Source organism: Perognathus longimembris, chromosome 12 (genome assembly GCF_023159225.1).
Source record: "Perognathus longimembris pacificus isolate PPM17 chromosome 12, ASM2315922v1, whole genome shotgun sequence".
NCBI classification, from domain to species: Eukaryota; Metazoa; Chordata; class Mammalia; order Rodentia; family Heteromyidae; genus Perognathus; species Perognathus longimembris.
Window position 1 is genome coordinate 62219561 of NC_063172.1, and position 18669 is coordinate 62238229.

The 18669-nt window shown below is 40.4% G+C and overlaps 1 protein-coding gene across 5 annotated transcripts in view; it reads right to left on the reverse strand.

Annotated features, from left to right (window-relative positions):
* The window catches only part of Asph (aspartate beta-hydroxylase), a 191147-nt gene that overhangs the window by 159720 nt on the left and 12758 nt on the right, over positions 1–18669 (reverse strand). The window contains exon 1 of one of the 5 annotated variants that reach the window (XM_048358864.1): positions 3485–4016. The exons of 2 other annotated variants lie outside the window; for them this stretch is intronic. In XM_048358864.1, coding sequence (XP_048214821.1) covers positions 3485–3500 — 16 coding nt within the window. In that variant the 5' untranslated portion in view covers positions 3501–4016. Of the gene's footprint in view, positions 1–3484; positions 4017–18669 lie in introns of those variants that run through there. 2 more of the 5 variants (XM_048358867.1, XM_048358869.1) reach the window with 2 other exon arrangements.

The window sequence follows — 18669 nt, forward strand, 5'->3', positions numbered from 1 at the left end:
CTGCAGAATAAATACTTCTAGTCATTTCCAAGTGGCTCCACTCAAGAATGTGCTGAGAATATGCTGCTCTGAAAAAGAAAAGAAATAATTCTTAAAAAGGAAACCAAGGTACACAGAGTGGAAAATGCCTATAATTCTAGCATTTGGGAAGCTAGAAGTAGTTCAAAACCAGCCTGGGCTACATAGTGAGAGCTTACCTTCAAAAAAAGTCAAAAATAGTCATATTTTGTTCAAATCTTCCAAGTTAATCTTTCAGAAGTCCATAATGACTGACTCAAATTTGAATGTGTGTGTACACTCACAGATAGATAAATGGACTGCCTTAAATATATATGTATAGATGCGCACACATATCAATTATGGCTTAATTAGTCAACATGTGTGTCAACATGATATAACTGTTTTATATATATAGATAGATAGATAGATAGATAGATAGATGTAAAGTACACCCAAAATAAATCTAAGATGTAATGGCTAATAAACCAGGATTGATACTTAAGTTCAAAAATCAATTCTCTATTACTGCCTCCAGAAGGGAAAGAAAAATTGCAGAGCTTTTCAAATGTAAACTACTGGAAGTGTAACTCAAGCTGTAAAGCAACAGCCTGGGAAGAATAAAGCTTTTGGCTCAATCCCCAGTACTTCCAAAACAAAAGCAAACAAAAGGCATCAAAACAAAACACACCAGTAAAGCATCACTTATCCAACCTAGTAATACTCATGTCAATTAGTGAAGCATTGGAAGAAGTAGGAAAGAAAAAACCAAATTCACTCTAAAGAATCTTTTTTTATCTGGAGTCTGTTTACCTTTCTTTGAGTCATGATTCTAACAACATCACAATCAAGTTTCCTAGTTTACTGCATGAAACTACAGACTTAAGACAAAAACTAAACCAAATGAGTTACATCACAAAAGGCTGACGGCAGCTGGATAAGAAATGTACGCACTCCATGAAGTATGAAACTGTATCCCCTCTTGTACATCACCTTGACAATAAAGAAATAATAAGCTTTTAAAATAGGGATCATTAATGTGGAGATGCACAAAATACAATATACATGATCAACCAACAAAAAAAGGGTGATGGAAGAAGGCCCAGAAAGGGCTTGGGTACCAACAACAAGAATAGACAGGCAAAGTAAAAAAGCAGAATTATAGAGGCCATTTGTAATGCACCCTCGTCCTCAAAACAATCTCCAGTAGATGGTAATAACTGACGCTAACATGGGTTCAGTTAATTAAAGATTATTGTAATCTTCTTAGTAATGAGTTATTAATGTAAATGGTTACTAAGCACATCTGTCGCTTTAAAAGGTAACTCTTGGTTATGTCATCAAAGGAGCCTTTATACAGGGGCAGCTCTTATCAACAGCAAACAACATGTACTGAATCTATCCCTTGGTAAATATGGTGTGGCTGGTCCCCAGGGGCAGATCCATTTCTCTGCACCTGGACTGAAGAAAACAGTATGAGAATAACCCTCAGCAAGGGCCCATTAAAACTCCCTAGGCAAACCTGAAAGCAGGTCTTTGTCACAGAGATATTCTCGAAGAACACCTAGCAGTTGTCCCTATTTTCTAAGATTGCCATAAATGCAAGAGTCTTCATTTGGCTTTTCTGGCTCTGCGTTTTGACAGTCTCAGGAACTGTCTCCGGAAGTGAAGCCTGTGTCGAGGATGACACCGTCCCATCAAAAGAAGACAGCCTCCAAATGAGAGGGTTTCAAGTATTACTCAGCACTGGGAATGACTACAGTGCGCAACAATCGCAATAGCTCAGGCGAGAGAGGGCTTAGGGACAATGTGGTGTTCTACTTACCTGGTCAGGAATGGGAAAACAGAAATTCCATATCACCTGAGTCAGGTGCTATTAACTGCTATTAACTGAATTATATAACAAACATTGCTAAATCCTCAGAATAACCTCTAGCACAAGGCAGTAAGTGATGTTCACATTGATTTTATCATTCAAATATTAGTTTAATCTGTATGATGCATAATTAAATTTAGAAACACTTTCGTTGAAAATAGTTATTAAGCAAATCTGTCACTTTAAAAAGGTAACTCAGTTATATTCTCAAACAAGTCTTTATACAGGGGAAATTGTTATTATAACAAGGCTTTCAAATTTACATAAAAGGCATGGATTGAAAGTTAAGAATAACTTGGAAATGCTGGGGAACGCACCAGCTGTTTGTTATTATTATTATTACTGCTACTGTTAATATTATTACTTGTGTGCTAGGGCTTGAACTCAGGGCCTGAGTACTGTCCCTGAGCTTTTTCACTCAAAAGTTAGTGCTTTGCCCCTTGAACCACTGCTCCATTTTTGTTTTTCTGGTTTGATAAGTCTCATAGACTTTCCTGCCCATGTTAGCTTTGAGCCTTGATCCTTGGACTAGCTCATCCTCCTGAGTAGCTAGGATTACAGTTGTGAGCCACCAGTGCCCAACTGATCAATTATTTTTTTATAGCACAAGATGTCACTCTTTGGAAGCCTGTACCTATTTTAAAAGTTGTACAGAAGTAATTTGCTGTTTTTAGAAGACATTTCTTCCTTTATTCATGGATGTTAGGGCCTACATGATTAGGTAAAATCAGTTAAGTCAGGAGCTAGCAGTGGTGGTACATGTCTGTAATCCCAATACTCAAAAACTAAAATCTGTTCTTCAGGAGTAACGAAGCACTTTATCACATTAATAAATTGACCCATTTAACCACTCATTCCAAACAGCATTCTAAACAGTAATCTGCACACATAATCTGTCTACCAGAATCTTTTCATTGCTGCTTTTCCAGCTGCGAATTTTAAGTAGTCAGTCTTCAGGTGTCTTTTTTTTTTAATATCAACTTTCATTATGAGCTAATAGTCTGCTTTAAACAAATAGAAAGGCAGTTTTACTCATACAATAAGGAAAAAACAGACCTTTGACAAAGTAAACTCACATCACAAAAGAATAGTTAAAAATTATATTCAATTCACAGAACAAAATGAACTTCTATTGTCTGGGATTTGGGCATTTATCATCTGCTTCTCAAGTAGGTTAATTTCCATATATGGACTTAGCTTGAACAAACTAGATCTGCTCACTACTACAAGATTTTATTTATATGTTACTTACATTTCCTGTGATTTTATGTGAAATATGAATGCATAATCTTTTAAATTCATGGTAATTAACCTGTAATTCTAACAAACACTATTTTTTCAACTTTGCAAAATGTAGTCTTTGGTAGTAGAATCAAAAGATTATTGAAAGATAATTTACAACAGCGTCCTGTTCAAATTAAAGACAGATAATTACATGAAAAATTAAACCATTGTGAAGAGCCAATGTATCAGCGAATTCAAAAGAGAAAAGGTAGAAAACAGCAGTCAAAGCACTTAGCCAAAAAGATCTGAGCGGAGTACAACTAAAAATAAAGCAGAAGTTTCCAACTAAATCCAAAGCAACTTTTCTCCCACACAACATAAATTTACCTGTGTCTTCCGCCATTTTGAACTGTCTTCAATCACTTCAAGCACTCACAGGAGAACCTGGGCAAACCCCATACCCTTCTCTCCCAGCGTTGACTGGCCAGCCCTGCTTGGCCAAGGGCTCTTAGAACTGAAATTGGACCTGACTGAAGACTCAGTCACCGGTTATTTTTAGGGGCCTCTTCCTCGTTGCCACATGCTACAAATCACTCAGGCTAAAATGCTGTCCTGACAATCCTAAAATCTTCTCCACTTAGGATGAGGCCTATCTCCTGTTACCTCCAACCCCTGAAAATTGAAGCACCACAGGAAAAAAGGAACAAACTGTGCTACCAGCGCTGTTTTTCTTTTGGAAACAGGTTTTAATTGCTTCAGCTAAAGTACCCAACCAGACAGAACTGAAAGGAATCCCACTATGGCCTCAAGCCCAGAAACAGCTTGATTTGGCCCTTAGGAATCTTAATCCAATGCCTTCAAAACTATTAGCTTATTTGTTGGAATGAAACAGAACCATAAATAGCAAGAAATTAATTAAAACTCTAGAACTCCAATTCAGTTTTAACATAGCAAAAGGAAACACAAAACACTTCAACATAGAAAGAAGAAGAGGCTGACAGGGTCAGAATGTGAGAAAGGAAAAAAAAAAAGAGAGGAAGGCTTGGAGAACATAAAGAAATTCTAAGCAAGGAGAAGAGTGACCTAAGAGACACCTCAAAAAGAGAACTAGAAAGAGATTATACAACCACTTTCTCTTTTTTTTTTTTTCCTACTTCTTCTCAGCCCCATCTCCAAATATTCTCTTCTGGGAAATACAATCAACCCAATTTTTTTCACTGTTCTAAGATTAGTAGTTCATAGAATTCATTAGAGCTCTGATTAACACATGAAATTAATTTAGCCCAAATAGTATCTAGAGCAAGACAGCAACCTTTCAATGCTGTTAATAAATCTAATACTTTCATTTTTTTACTCCCATTGAAGGCTTCATAAACAAACTAAACATTTCAGTCCTCTGAAGAGCAATCAGTAATGAAGACACTAACACTGATGGCCTAGGTGAGGGGCAGGGTGAACTTGGAATCAGAAACAACTAAGTAAAAGTGACAAGTGTCTTGATGGCCTTTGCCATTTCCCTTGCTCCACTATACCAGAATCTGTCCCGCAGAAGGCTTTACCTGCGTGAAGTGTTACAGGACAATCAATCCGTTGGTGCCAGCTTTAAGACGGCCCACCATTCTGCTATTAGTATACTGTTCAGTCAACACTTGGGGCACTTTCTTTCATGTTGGGAGTGAGAGTGAAGGTGCAAGGTTCCCTTTAAAGGAACTCTGGGAGAACCAACCACACTTGAATGAGCCAATAGCCTAGTATGGTTTCAGACTCAGACATGGATTTGTTTTCCTGTTTCTGCATTTGGAAGAAGTCATCAGACTTCTTTCCGGGTTTCGATTCCCTCTCTTATAAAATGTGTCTTGATATAACTGTGCATACATACAGACTTGCTGAACTCATTCACACACCAAGTTTTTTAAATCACTTAAAACTAGAGCATAAATCTCTTGGTTCCCAACTCACAGCTCTGCTCCTACTCTCCTTTTCCCTCAGAACAGATGGAGTTACAGTTTCTTTTCTTTCTTTACCAGGCTGCCCTAGGTCCTCCGGATGTGATCAAATGCTGAATTGAAAAAAAGACTCATAGCTATTAAGTTAGGGTCAACCTCAAACCTGGGGTGTCTTTCACTTGTTCTTAATGACAAAATCCTGCACACATTCACATAACCTATATACTTAACTTTCCCTTTCTTTTGTCTGGTGCAATAGTTGCATAGTTATTCTGTCAAAATCTTTCGTTCTCAGTTTTGTAACAACAGTGGCATGCCTGAGGGGAAGACTGGGTAATCCTCTGAGAAGACTCTCAAAGACCACTTCATCTCTCAAATTTATTGAAGCAAATATAAATTCTGAATTCTCTTAGGATGTCAACGTATGTTCCCAATATTTAGGAAAAAAATTAAAATAAGTTCCGTTTGTATATAGCCAACCAACATGGTATAGTAAAGATGACAAAAAGTAATATTAACTGCTAGTAGTAGTCTTAAGCAACTGCAGGAATCAAGAGCAATTCCTAAGTCCAAGCAAAGACCAGACCTCTAACAGGTGCTCTGAAACTATATATAAACAGCAGCCTGGTGTGACTCAAGACCACAAAAGCCAGGACCTATGCTCAGAGGAAAGGCTCCACTTCCCTCCAAACACCTACCAAAGGAAAAGCCTCAGCACTACCTCCTTCCTTCCCCTCCTTCAAGGGCTTCCATTCACAACAGTAGATCCTGCCTATCAGAGTCACGAGGGGGGTTCTCAGAACCCAGACTTCAGTTCTCCTGCCTTCCACAGTCAAGATTCTAATTCTGCGCATGGGAAATGGCACCCAGGAACGTGCTTGTCTAAACCCCACGTGATAGGCTGCTGCTGGCCTAGCAACACCTATAACAATCCTGAGTTACGTCTTTCTCTTAACTTCCTCATATAAGACAGCCTGAATGCAACACAAAGATTAAGAGACTGAGTGCTCTGTAAACCTTCTTTAACAATCTGGGTCTGGTAGAGAAGGAAAATAGCTCTTGCTTTTCCAGAACATCATTTCCTCACCTCCCTAAACATAACCACCACAAAATCCTATTCCCGAGGCCCACACCATCCATTTATACTTAATCCTACCCCAGGCTTACCCGTCATCACCTACCACCAGGGGCTCCTCCGGCCATTCTACTCTGCCACTGCAGACGTAACCACAGATTCAGTGTCCATTTCTGGAGCTAACATGACAGATTCCCTTTCCTTCATTTCTTCATTCCCAGAGACCTTGGTCCCTTCCAATCTATATTTATCATGGCTCTTGTGTTGACTGTAAACTCAGCCTAATTCACCCTCCTAATCACTTGGTCATTGTTACTGAAACATTTCTGGAGCTCTTCTGGTGCAACCACCTTTAACATCCTAACCATTCTGTGACCCTGCTAAAAATTTCTCTTCTCATTTGAGCCCATCCTAAGGAGGGAGGGTTATCATGAACAAGTGGAAATATGACGTTTTAAAAAAGAAACTTGTCCTCTGCATGTGGTACCCCAACACAAGCCAGCGGCATCCTCCTCAATCTGATGTTAATTAGCCAAAGTTCCTAAAATAGCAAAAGGCAACACTGCAAACACTAGGTAAACCCCACTTAGGCATGATCCACTCAACCCCCTCCACTAGGGAAAATCCCCTTCACACAGCAAGGTTTCAGAGCTATCATTACCTGATGCACAAAAAGAAAGCCTGCACATTGTGACCACAACCTGTTCTTCCAGCTTGTCTTCAGTCTCCTCTTGGGTCTTGCATTTCTTTTGCTTCTGCCTTCCTCCTGTCCCCCGCTATGGTATGAACACGGGTGGTATTCCTCCAGTGGTCAATGGTTCAGTTGGTCCTTAGAGCGATGCTACTGAGTGAAGCGTGGAACCTTTGGGAGGTGGGCCTTACATAAGTGCAGTAGGTCATTGGGGTGTGCCCTTAAAAGAGACTAGGGGACCCCACCAGTCTTCTCAATTTTCCCGGCTCGTGAAGTAATAAGTTTGCTCCACCATACACACCACCAAGATATGCTAACCCTCAGCACAAGCCAAACGTTTGGAGTGGACCCTCCAGAACCTTAAGTTAAACCTTCTGCTTCAGGTATTCCACAACGGCAACAGAAAGTTGATTCACACACCCTTCCCCTCGTACTCTTGCTTTTTCAGCCACCCTGAAGTACACGGTTGATCAGTGAAATCCCTCACGAGCACAGAGGCTCGGCCCGGCACTGGGTCAGCTGGCTGACTGCCGGTTTGGATGTGCACTCATCTTCTTCCTAACCACCAGGGCAGCGGGGTAGCACAGTGAGCACCAGACACCTCACCTAGTGCCACCAAGCTCGCAAGCTCGGCTAGGCAAAGTAACGGCGGTCAATTCCACCACATTCTAAATTTACAACACCCGCCTTCCCGTTGTCCATGACAACAGTTTAAACTTTCTTATCCTTCAACTAGTCTACCTTATCTTAAAAACGGTCATAACTTCTCCTTTCACAGAAAAAGTAGAAGCATCCAACAGGAAACTGTGTGATGCCAACTGCACCTGCCTGTACTCCCGCATACCAACTTAGCCCCCGCCTCCCTCAATCTCCTACTTCACTGCTTTCCGTCCACTTCCTCTCACGCGGCCGGCTGTCTTCTCCCTTCCTCTCTCAACCACAAGGCCAAACACAACTGTCACTTCCCCACTGTCACTCTCTAACTCACACTCTCTTCTTACAAGTGGTTGCCATCTGGCCTCCACACACGACTCCCAAGCAGGAGCCCGACCTGTCACAGAAATGACTTCCGGGTCATCCAACTCAGTAGGAAGCTTTCTGCCTTCATCCGGTTTGAGCGCTTAGTAGAATTCCCCATCCCTCACAAACATTCTTGTCCCCTTCGGAACCTTCTGGTCTTCCTATCACCTCTCTGGACCTTCAGTCTCCTTTGCTGGGTCATTCTTCCCTCGCTGACTTTGAAGGAGGGGAATTCCATAAGATTCTGGTCCTCTGCCAATTTCCAAGCTGATTTCAGCAACTGCTTACGGGGACTGAATTTTTCTCTCTCCACGGGCTCCCAACCGACCTGCACCCTCAGTATTTCATCCTTAATGATGAACAGAAACCCCGCACTCAGCCTATCTGTGACCAGCATCATTTCTTCCCTGTCTGCCCTCACATACTAAATCACCAAACATTTCTGCTACAGCTAAAAACCTGAGATCCATCCTTGACCCTTCTGTCACTCCTCTCTGAAGGTGACTGTCTCCATCTGGTTGCTGCAAATGAGTTACAACTATCCAAGATACGAATTCTCCTCGGTGTCTAGTCCTCTCTGGCTATTGTTTTTGTAAATGAAGTATTATGTGTGCCAAGTCACGAAAGAATGGGAAACCCTGTCTCAGAACACCCAAGTTTCTGCCTATAAATGGTCACTGTTCTAAACCCAAATTATCATCATCTCCTATCAACTTTTCCAGCAGCCAGAATAATTTTTTTTTTTGGGGGGGGGTGAGGTAGAAGTGGAAGGTACCAAGACTTGACTCTTGGCAGTGAGATCTCTCTTGCTCAATCCTTCTTGCTCATGGCTAGTGCTCTATCACTTAAACCATACCTTCAGTCCTCTTGATTCCAGTTTTTGGTTGGTTAGTTGAAGATGGAGTCTCTGGAGGTATTAAGTGGAAAGTAAGGTGAGTCACACACACAGAATGTGACCAACCAAAATAAACCTTGGTTACTAAAAGCTGCAATGGGCCCCACAGGTGCAATAGTTCATACAATTTATATCGTGACATATCAGTGCTAGTGGATTCCATGTCCCAGAGGGAAACACTTACAAAGGCCCTGAGTTCAAGCCCTAGCACACAAGTAATAATATTAACAGTAGCAGTAATAATAAGAGTTGGTGCATTCCCCAGCATTTCCAAGTTATTCTTTTTTTTTTTTTTTTTTTTTGGCCAGTCCTGGGCCTTGGACTCAGGGCCTGAGCACTGTCCCTGGCTTCTTTTTGCTCAAGGCTAGCACTCTGCCACTTGAGCCACAGCGCCGCTTCTGGCCGTTTTCTGTATATGTGGTGCTGGGGAATCGAACCTAGGGCCTCGTGTATCCGAGGCAGGCACTCTTGCCACTAGGCTATATCCCCAGCCCCCCAGGTTATTCTTAACTTTACCCTATGAACAGTATCTTTTCTAAATTGTCTCCTCTCACAGTACAGAACTTTCCTAAGTTCTGAAATTCATTACAGTAAATTATTGAACTGGAAGGTGATAAAAGGGTTTCTCAAGTTTGAAGTCATCTACTCTAAAGCTACGGTAGCCTCGGCAACCCCCATCACCAAATTCTGGCTGGTGTCTGAAGTAAGGGCAGTCTTACAGGACTGTCTTTTCAGACTGCAGTCTAATGCCCTGTCCAAAAAAAATTAAATAAACAGAATACACCAAAAGCATCCTTTCCTCAAACTGTGTGAACTGAAAATTTTCTCATACACTTCCATCTAACAGAAATTTTCGAACTTTGCCAAAAGACTGAAAACCACATTTCTGTATAATAGTAAATCTTAAGTCTTAAACTGACTTAGTAAGATATTCATGCTTATTGGTGAATTTCAAATATTTCTTATTTAATGACAAGTTAGAGAAGTGCTAAGGGTGAACTGCAAACACAACTAGGGCACCTGCAAAGAGACTGCCTTTTCACTCGCCAGCGCAGTTACTGAAGCAACAGTCCGTGCCGTGCCCAGCCTGCACTGGAGCAGCAGAGAACTGGGGAGGGGAGACGACAGCGAACGGCCACAACTACAAGGAAGCAGCCTGAATGCCCAGGAAGATGAGATGTGAGTCTGTCATGAATGCAAATGGGCAGTACCAGGGCTTGTCATCCTGTCAGCACTGCCCTCTAAAGGGCTGAATACGGGGCAAGGGACTCCAGGAACAGGAGTGCTGGGGCATTCTGTCAACAGCAAGATCCCATGTAGGGGGTTGAAAAAAAGTTGTATGACGTGAGGAAGGTCCCCTCCAGGCCTTCCGAAAACCTCAGAGGCAGCACTGGACACCTGTCACATTGAGGCAACATGCCAGATAATCTTTGTCACTGACAGGAGTCTGTCCCCTGCCATTCAACCCCCACTCCAGCCCGACTCCTGAGAAACCAAAGCAGAAAAGAGGCAAAAGGTAGACCATGGAAGGCAACTCAACAACTCAATCGGTCCTGCAGGCTCCCCTGCCCTGCCTTCAAGGGAGGCAGAACTTCTGCATTGGAAATGAGATCTGAGCTAAACCAACCAGGCTTAAAAACAGACAGTGACTGTGGCACTAAGGAATTTGTCCCAAAGATGGACAAGAACCTCTGTTACCCAGAGAAAATGGAGATTAAGTTTGCCCTGCCAAGCACAATGACTAGAGGAAAGTGAAAGAACTTCATATGAAATTCATACCAATACCCTGGCAGACAGAGATAGGTAAATAAAATGTTATATGCAGTGCTTTTGTAAGTTAGGCTCAAGGACAGGAAATGACCAGCATTCAAGTATTATTTGATTGGGGAAAAAATTTGTCAGATAAAGGTACTTAACTATGTCTTCAATGTTTTATTATAAAAATTTCTGTTTACAATAAAGTTTTACAGAGAGTATCTGTACAAATATTACATAGATTGAATTATTAACAGTTTATTGGAATGCCCAGTTCTGCATATGCAACATTTAATCCATCTGATTTGTATAATGCATTTGAAAGTAAATTGTATACCTCAATACATCTCTCTAATACACTTCAGGGTCCATACCATAAACCATAGTTCAACATTTCTTTACAGTCTTATGTGAACAATTCATGTAAAATAAAAAGCATTTATGTTAGATATACACAAATCCTTACATCAAAGATGTAGAACATTAAGCCTGCCACTTAAATTCCTCCCCCCCATGTCCATTCCATTTCCATCCTACCCACCCTCAGAGGAACTCCACTGCTCTGCCTTTTGTTTTTCCCTGAAGTTAGTTTTATCTACTCTTGTAGTTTGGTTTTATCTGCTCTTGTAGTTTGATTTGTGTTTGTTTCGTGTTCCCATCATACATGCTACCTGCAGTAGCAATTACTCCTTTCCAGTTATGAGTATTATTCCCTCGTGTGCACAGACAAGTATATACAAGTGATGGAGTATACTGAAGTGTATTCATTTGGCCACTTAGAACAACAAGGTAATTCCCCCTTCGACTTATGAATTAGGCCATTGGAATATTCTTGTACAAGATTATTATGGTAACTCAGCCTCTGTACACAGCTTCAAAAACTGCAGATGGAAAAGAGATTGAAGCTTATGATATCTGTGCTGAACATGTTCAGACTTTTTTTTATTATTCTTTAAAACTGCAGGCATAGCAATTATTTACCCATAACTTACATCATACTAGTGACTGTAAGTAATCTAGAGATGACTTAAAGCATATGGGAGGATAGATAAGAATACATGACATGTAAATACTACAACCTTATAAACACACCCTCAGTTCAGAAGATTATTATCAAGAGGACGTCTCAGAGCCCATCTTCCACAATGATATTCAGCAATCACTAACTATGCTTATACTTCTCTTAAACATGTAGAGTAGAATTGCTATGCAGGACATATATTCACTCTTACTCAAAAATTAAATAAAAGATTTAAAGTCAGGTTGGTTTTTTCCCCAAACTGATTATATCATACTGTTTAATCACTCAACTGACAGTTATTACTGTCCATCTTTTCAATTTTAGCCATTCTAGTGAATGTGCTGTGAGATGTCAATGTGGTTGTAGTCCCCTTTAAAACCCAGGATGCTGAGCACGTTTTCATTTCTCCCATGTATTTCTCTTGTCTCATGATCTGTTCAATCTTTTGCCTACACCGTGTGTGTGTGTGTGTGTGTGTGTGTGTGTGTGTGTGTGTGTGTGTGTGTACACATGCATGCCAGTCCTGGGGCTTGAACTCAAGGCCTGGGCACTGTTCCTGAGCTTGTGTGCTCGAGGTTAGCACGTACCATTTGAGCCACAGCTCGACTTCCTGATTTTTTTTAGTGCTTAATTGGAGTTAAGAGTCTTACTGGCTTTCTTGACTGGGCTGTCTTTGAATCTCAGTCCTCCAATCTCAGCCTCCTGAGTTACTAGAATAACAGGCATGAACCACCAGGAGTCATTTGCCTACTTTTAATGGAATTATAGGACTTCTTGGTATTTCCTAGACATCTATTCTTTAACAGACATATGACCTAAAATTTCAATAGTAAGTCTGTGACTTTTCTATTCATAATTTTCAATAGCATCTTCTGATTCAAAGTCTTTAATTTTGATCATACTGAATGTATGAATTTCATATTTTGAAGCACATTACCAAATTACTCAAGATGAAACAGGATTTCCACACATCATATTCCCAAATGCAAGTTCTATTTCAAGACTTGCAATAAAAATCAGTGGGTTTATGAAGTACAGTCACTGGCAGAAGCCCAGTTATGGCTGATACCCGGTGCCAGTAAGAAGGAAGATCTTAAAATCTGAAGGCAGTATGTCAACTAAATGTCTTGCGAGTATCAGTGAGTTTAAAAGTCAAAAACATCCAATAAGTTTGAAGAATATTATCATTCATTACGTTGTGAAGAAGTTCTAAGGTAATCATTTGTTTCCTTCAAATTCAATTGGATAATTTTGTACCACCTAATGAAAAATTAATGTATTTAGTATGTTCTCTATGTTTTCTCCAATGTTTTACTAATGAAACTTCCAAATTTACATGTAGCCAAAAAGGATAGGTACAAGGAAGCTCTGCTCTATTCTGCACCAATTGTTAATCTTTTATAATATTTGTTTTCTTCAAGTGTATGCATACATTTTCTTTCTTTCTCTTTCCTTCCTTCTTCCTTTCTTCCTCTCTTTCTTTTTGTCAGTCTTGGGGCTTGAACTCTAGGCCTAGGCGCTGTCCCTCAGCTCTGCTGCTCAAGGCTAGCACTCTATCACTTTGAGCCAAAACTTCACTTCTGGTTTGCTTGTGGTTAATTGGAGATAAGTGTCTCATGGACTTTGCTGCCCTATGACCCTCAGATCTCAGACTCCTGAGTAGCTAAGATTACAGGCATGAGCCCCCAGCACCCAACTGTATTTTTCTTTCTTACCTTCTTATCCCAACTAACACTTTTTTTCTGCTACTAGAACATACATAGAAAATTTGATGGCTGGGAGTCAGTAATCAATTCCGGGTGAATTCTGTTTTACAGGTCTGAGCAAAATGATACTAAGCATAATAGACAAGTATATTTCTGTCTCTTCTAATTTTAGGAGTTTATTATTGTAATTCACAAAAGCGTGATTCTTGGAATTAAATTACCAAACAACTGCAATCAGAAAAAGATATATAGTTTCTTTTTTCTGTGTTTTTTTGTTTACCCTATCCACCTCATTATGGAGAAAGACATAGAGATTACCTGTGAGGATTTATAGACAAGTGTATGTTTTTGTTTTTGTTTTTTTTGGCCAATCCTGGGGCTTGGACTCAGGGCCTGAGCACTGTCCCTGGCTTCTTTTTGCTCAAGGCTAGCACTCTGCCACTTGAGCCACAGCGCCACTTCTGGCCATTTTCTGTATATGTGGTGCTGGGGAATCGAACCCAGGGCCTCCATGTGAGGCAGGCACTCTTGCCACTAGGCCATATCCCCAGCCCCGACAAGTGTATTTTTTATCACAAAAAATAATAATAATAATAATCTTTACAGAAGAGCTATCAAGAATTTAAGGCAAGCTAAGAAGTTTCAAGGACATTATTGAAATAAATAAAAGAAAACTTTGAAGACAAACTTCATATTAACCAAAAATAATAGCTCCTAACCTAAATTTCCTAATTTTGATAATTGCTTTGTAGCTAGCTATACAAGGACACATCCTTGTTCGTAAGAAAATGGGAAATATTTAAAGGTAAAGTATCCTACCTTTCAAAAACAAAGGAGCCAGGAAATAAGGACACACAGGTAAAAGCTAAGGTTCCAAAATGGCAAATAAGCTTTTCAGGTTTATTCATAAATGGATTCTAGATAAGTAAAAATAACCTTCCCAACTTTAGTGATACTTCTGGAGACAACTAGAAAATGTAGTGCTTTGAGGTAATCTTGTCCTCAGAGGATGGATGAGGAACTCGTTCCTTCAGCTCAGTTTCAAGGCAAGATTACAGGTCCTCGAGCTACACATATAAAGAATTCCTAGGAGGTTTACCCCAAGGAGAGTCACACTACGTGAAAGTGTAATAGCCTAATCAAGCATTTATTTTAGTACAACATGATACAGCAGAAGAGAAACATTTCCTGCTCTCCATGAAAGAAAAGAGGAGTTGAAGACAAACTAGGCATTCCTATGGGGAGGACCCCTGCTCATGCTTAATGGCTTGGGACCGGTAAGACTGATGGGAGGGCGGGTTGATGAGACCCTGAAGAGGATGATGCTCATCGAGGAGTTCTCCCTTTCCACAGCCATCACCCCCCCCCCACCTCACCCAGACCCAAGCCCTCATGTGGAATCCCCCCCTCCTGTCACGGCCAGCACACTGTCCTTACCACATAGCCCCCCCTCTCAAAACCACCATTCCACATCAGTCCTTCACACCCTTACTCTCTCACGAGTAACAGCACCTGCCATGCAGGCAACCTCCCCAGGGAGACTGAAGCAAACTAATAGAGGGGAAATACAAAAACAAAAACAGCTTGGCCTTTGAAAACTAAGACATCGACTTCTTCAAACCTCTTGATCTTCTATACGGAATTTGCTTTGCAGAACTTGGTTAAACCCGTCCAAGTTCACATTGCTAGACTAGATTCCCATGTAGCTTTGTGCCACACAAAGATTTAGTAAGCAGAATTCAGAAATTTTCTCTTGAGGTTGACATCACACATGAAATCAGTATTCCTTGAGTACAGTTCCACCATGATAGGTCCATGACTGACACTGAACATCTTGATGGTATAGCAAGGGATACATTTCCCGAGATGCTGTTGAATACTTTGGCACAGGCAAGGCAAATTAAAAGATTGTACTGTGAGTAGCCTATAAAGCCAATCAAAATGCATCATTAAATTATTGTTAAAGTAATCTGTACTTAATAAATCTGTAATATCTCATAAGCTTTTCTTCTAAGCACTTAAGAATAGCTTTTATTCTTTGCTTAGAAGTGCCATGAGTCATCAGTATATAGTTGCTCTGAATCCACCTTTCTTTTCTTAATAAAAATGATACATCTGCTGGGAATGTGGCTTCGCGGTAGCCTAGCATGCATAAAGGCCCTGGGTTCAATTCCTCAGCACCACCTAAACAGAAAAAGCCAGAAGTGGCGCTGTGGCTCAAGTGGCAGAGTGCTAGCCTTGAGCAAAAAGAAGCCAGGGACAGTGCTCAGACACTTAGTTCAAGCCCCAGGACTGGCAAAAAAAAAAAAAAAATGATACATTTGTCCCTCAAGTTTTCTCAATATGTCTTCTAATTTTCTGTGTTCAACAGAGGTGAAATACGCAGAAAGCGCACCTGAGAGATGTGGTGTTTGAGGCCTTTGGAAAACTTAAGTCTACACCATGTCCACTTGCATTCAGCTTACTGCACAGCTTCGGTCGGATTCTCCTAACAGTGCCATGTCAATTACTTTGAGCACAACTCAATAATAAACATATCGAGTGTGTATGGAGCATTGTAACAACAACAAAAATATGGTTTTTAACTATATGCATACCACACCTCTACCAACTGTGCACTCCTCCAAACTAAACCAATTCAAAACCAAAGTGACAGTGTATGTTCACACCCGGTTCACCCTCAACCTTATCCTCAATAACTCATGTTACTTCAAACCCACTCTAGCAGCCCCAAGAGCCAATGACTGCCCCAGAACTTAACGTCTGAAAGCTTTATGCAAGGTACCGACAGCTAAATCCCAGCAGAAATCACAGGCACCATCCTGACCAGACTGCACTCTTTGTAGTGGTGATTACGCATTCTGGATAGCAGTGTCATTTTAAATAGAAAATTCCCAGACAACATAAAGTGTGATCAACAAAACAAAGCACTTCCAGCTCTGAAGGCTAACATGGATTCTAATTCTGGAGTATTCATTTGTTCAAAAATGCCTCTAAACCTTGCCCTGCTGCACAACGAACAGAAACAACTTAGCTTATGATCTAGTGGTTAGAAAAGCAGAGACACATCTACTCTGGAAAGTATAACATCAAGGACTAGATGTGTGGGACACTAAGATACAAATAACTCTGGACAGAATAATAATCTAGAATTTTAAAGATACCGCATTCTAAGGGACAAAATGTTCTTTGCAAATATTCAAACCACTCACTTCAGGCCTTCATAACGTCTATTGAAAGTGGCAAAGTAGGAAAGAGTCATAATCTTAGCAGAAATTTTAAAATCTAAAAAGCAAAAAAGAGAAGGAAAATTTAACAAATTACTCCACACTCCATTATTCACAGACATAAATATACAGAAAATAAATATTGAGTCATGTCTAAAAATAAAACACGAAACTGAAATCTTACAAAATTAGTGTTTTTCTAATTTCAGGGAAAAAAAAAAAAAACCACCACAATAAAATACCTGCTTCTGCCCAACTTTCTTCCCAGTCAGAATTAACAAATTACAAATGAAAGAGTATTTGGGAATCTCTCTCATGGCTAAAGACTAGCTTCCTACAGAACTAATTCCATAGCTTTTGGCAAACTCAAGTTTGTGATACCTTAACACTGACACTTGATGGGCATGACCCCTCTAACAACTCTCGACAACAATGACATGTATAAATCCTAATAATAATTCTGCGGTTTACTCAGATATACTTCTAAACATCAACAGGACTTTTTTTGCCTGTAACACAAATCTAAAAAATGTACCCATTTAATACATCATTTTTGAGGTTTATGTTCAAGGCAGTGTTCAACACAAGCACAGCTAACTCTGACCTTACCTTCATTTCATTCTAATGAAAGGGAAATACTTACTTGCTTTGGTCCTTTCCAATAATAAAACAGCTTTTTATTTACTGAGTATCTACCTGCATACTTGATGCCATACATTAATGGGTACAGAGTATTCAGTATTCCTGGCATTCACTTCAGCAGTGCAGAGAAAATAAAGACAAATGCAAAATTCACCTACATTACTACCCCTCCTGGCCTCAGCACTTACTCTAAAGGAGGGTGAGTAAACTTTGGCTGACCTTCTGTGTTGCGCGTTGTTTGTTTTCCTAAGTGCCGAGAGCTAAAGCATGATTTCACTTTAAGAACAACTGAAAAGCCTCCGCAACAGAAATTTCCCCATGTGAGAAGATCACAGGAAATCCATACTTGGTGTCGGTGAAGTTTCATTACAGTGTAGTTACACTTGTGTGATCAGGCTCCCATCCATGGCTCCTTTCAGGTTCTACTGGCAGAGCTGACGAGCTGATCATGGTGACTGCGTGGCCAGTACTGCCAGCTCTGATCTCAAGGATCCTAGTGCTCACACAGGCAAGCTAAAAGCAACAGACACCAGTAAGCAGGGGTCTTTGCTCTAAAGCAGAAAAGGCAAGCCCACTGTCTTCTGTGTATGAATAACAAAAACACACTCTTCATGGATAATGCTGCCTTCTAGAACCAATGAGGGAGTTCCAGTTAGGGCATTAGCTAAAGGTGGAGTGTGGGTCCTTTAGACACTGTGAGCTATAGATCGGGCCACATCTCAAGCCAGCCCTATCTCTGATTTTCTTTCAAACGCAAATTTCTCAGTTACATCAGATATTTGGCCCTAGTATATTCTAGCAACCTAGGGCACCCTTAAAATCAAGTACTAATGAACATATTCATGTAACTCTCATCATGGCCGCATATAGTAAAGGTATTTATAAAGCTTTTACTTCAAGTCTCTATGGAACCTTCATCACTGTGATATAAATCCTACCATCTTCATGTAACTCCAAGATTGACCTCCACCAATCATGCAGCAGAGGAAAACACTTGAAAACTTTCCTCGGGTTTCTCTCCAAAATGGGAGGGAAGCATCTACTGAAACTGAAGGGGAATGGGACCCAAGGGTTGTAGAATACTTGAAATAGATGTTACTGCAAGATGAGTAAACATAAACTGGGAACGCAGAGGGCAGTTCAGAGAGCAGATCTTGAATATAGCGCAGAGCTGATACCTTGCTTAGAAACCAAGTGAATGGTGGTCTCTCTTAATCTGACCCTACATCCTTACTCATTCTCCTCAAATACCTGATGGATCACAAGACAATGTTAAAAATTAGCTTGGAGACTTATTAACTTATTAACACTACTTCTGGAGGAGAACAGTAAAATAAATACAAATTGGCTTAAGAGCTTTGTATCTACACATACATACATCAATTCCATCTTTAAAATGTCCCACACCTATGATCTTATTCAGGAACCATGTAGTCGAAACACTGGGGCTATGCTTCACATGTCAATCTATCAATACCCCCACAGGAGCAATGGAACTTGTCAAAAACTGTATTTTGGATCTTGGCCAGGCACCCTGGGTTCTGCTTACAAATAGACTAATTAGCCATAAACCATGAACTAATCAAATAAATAT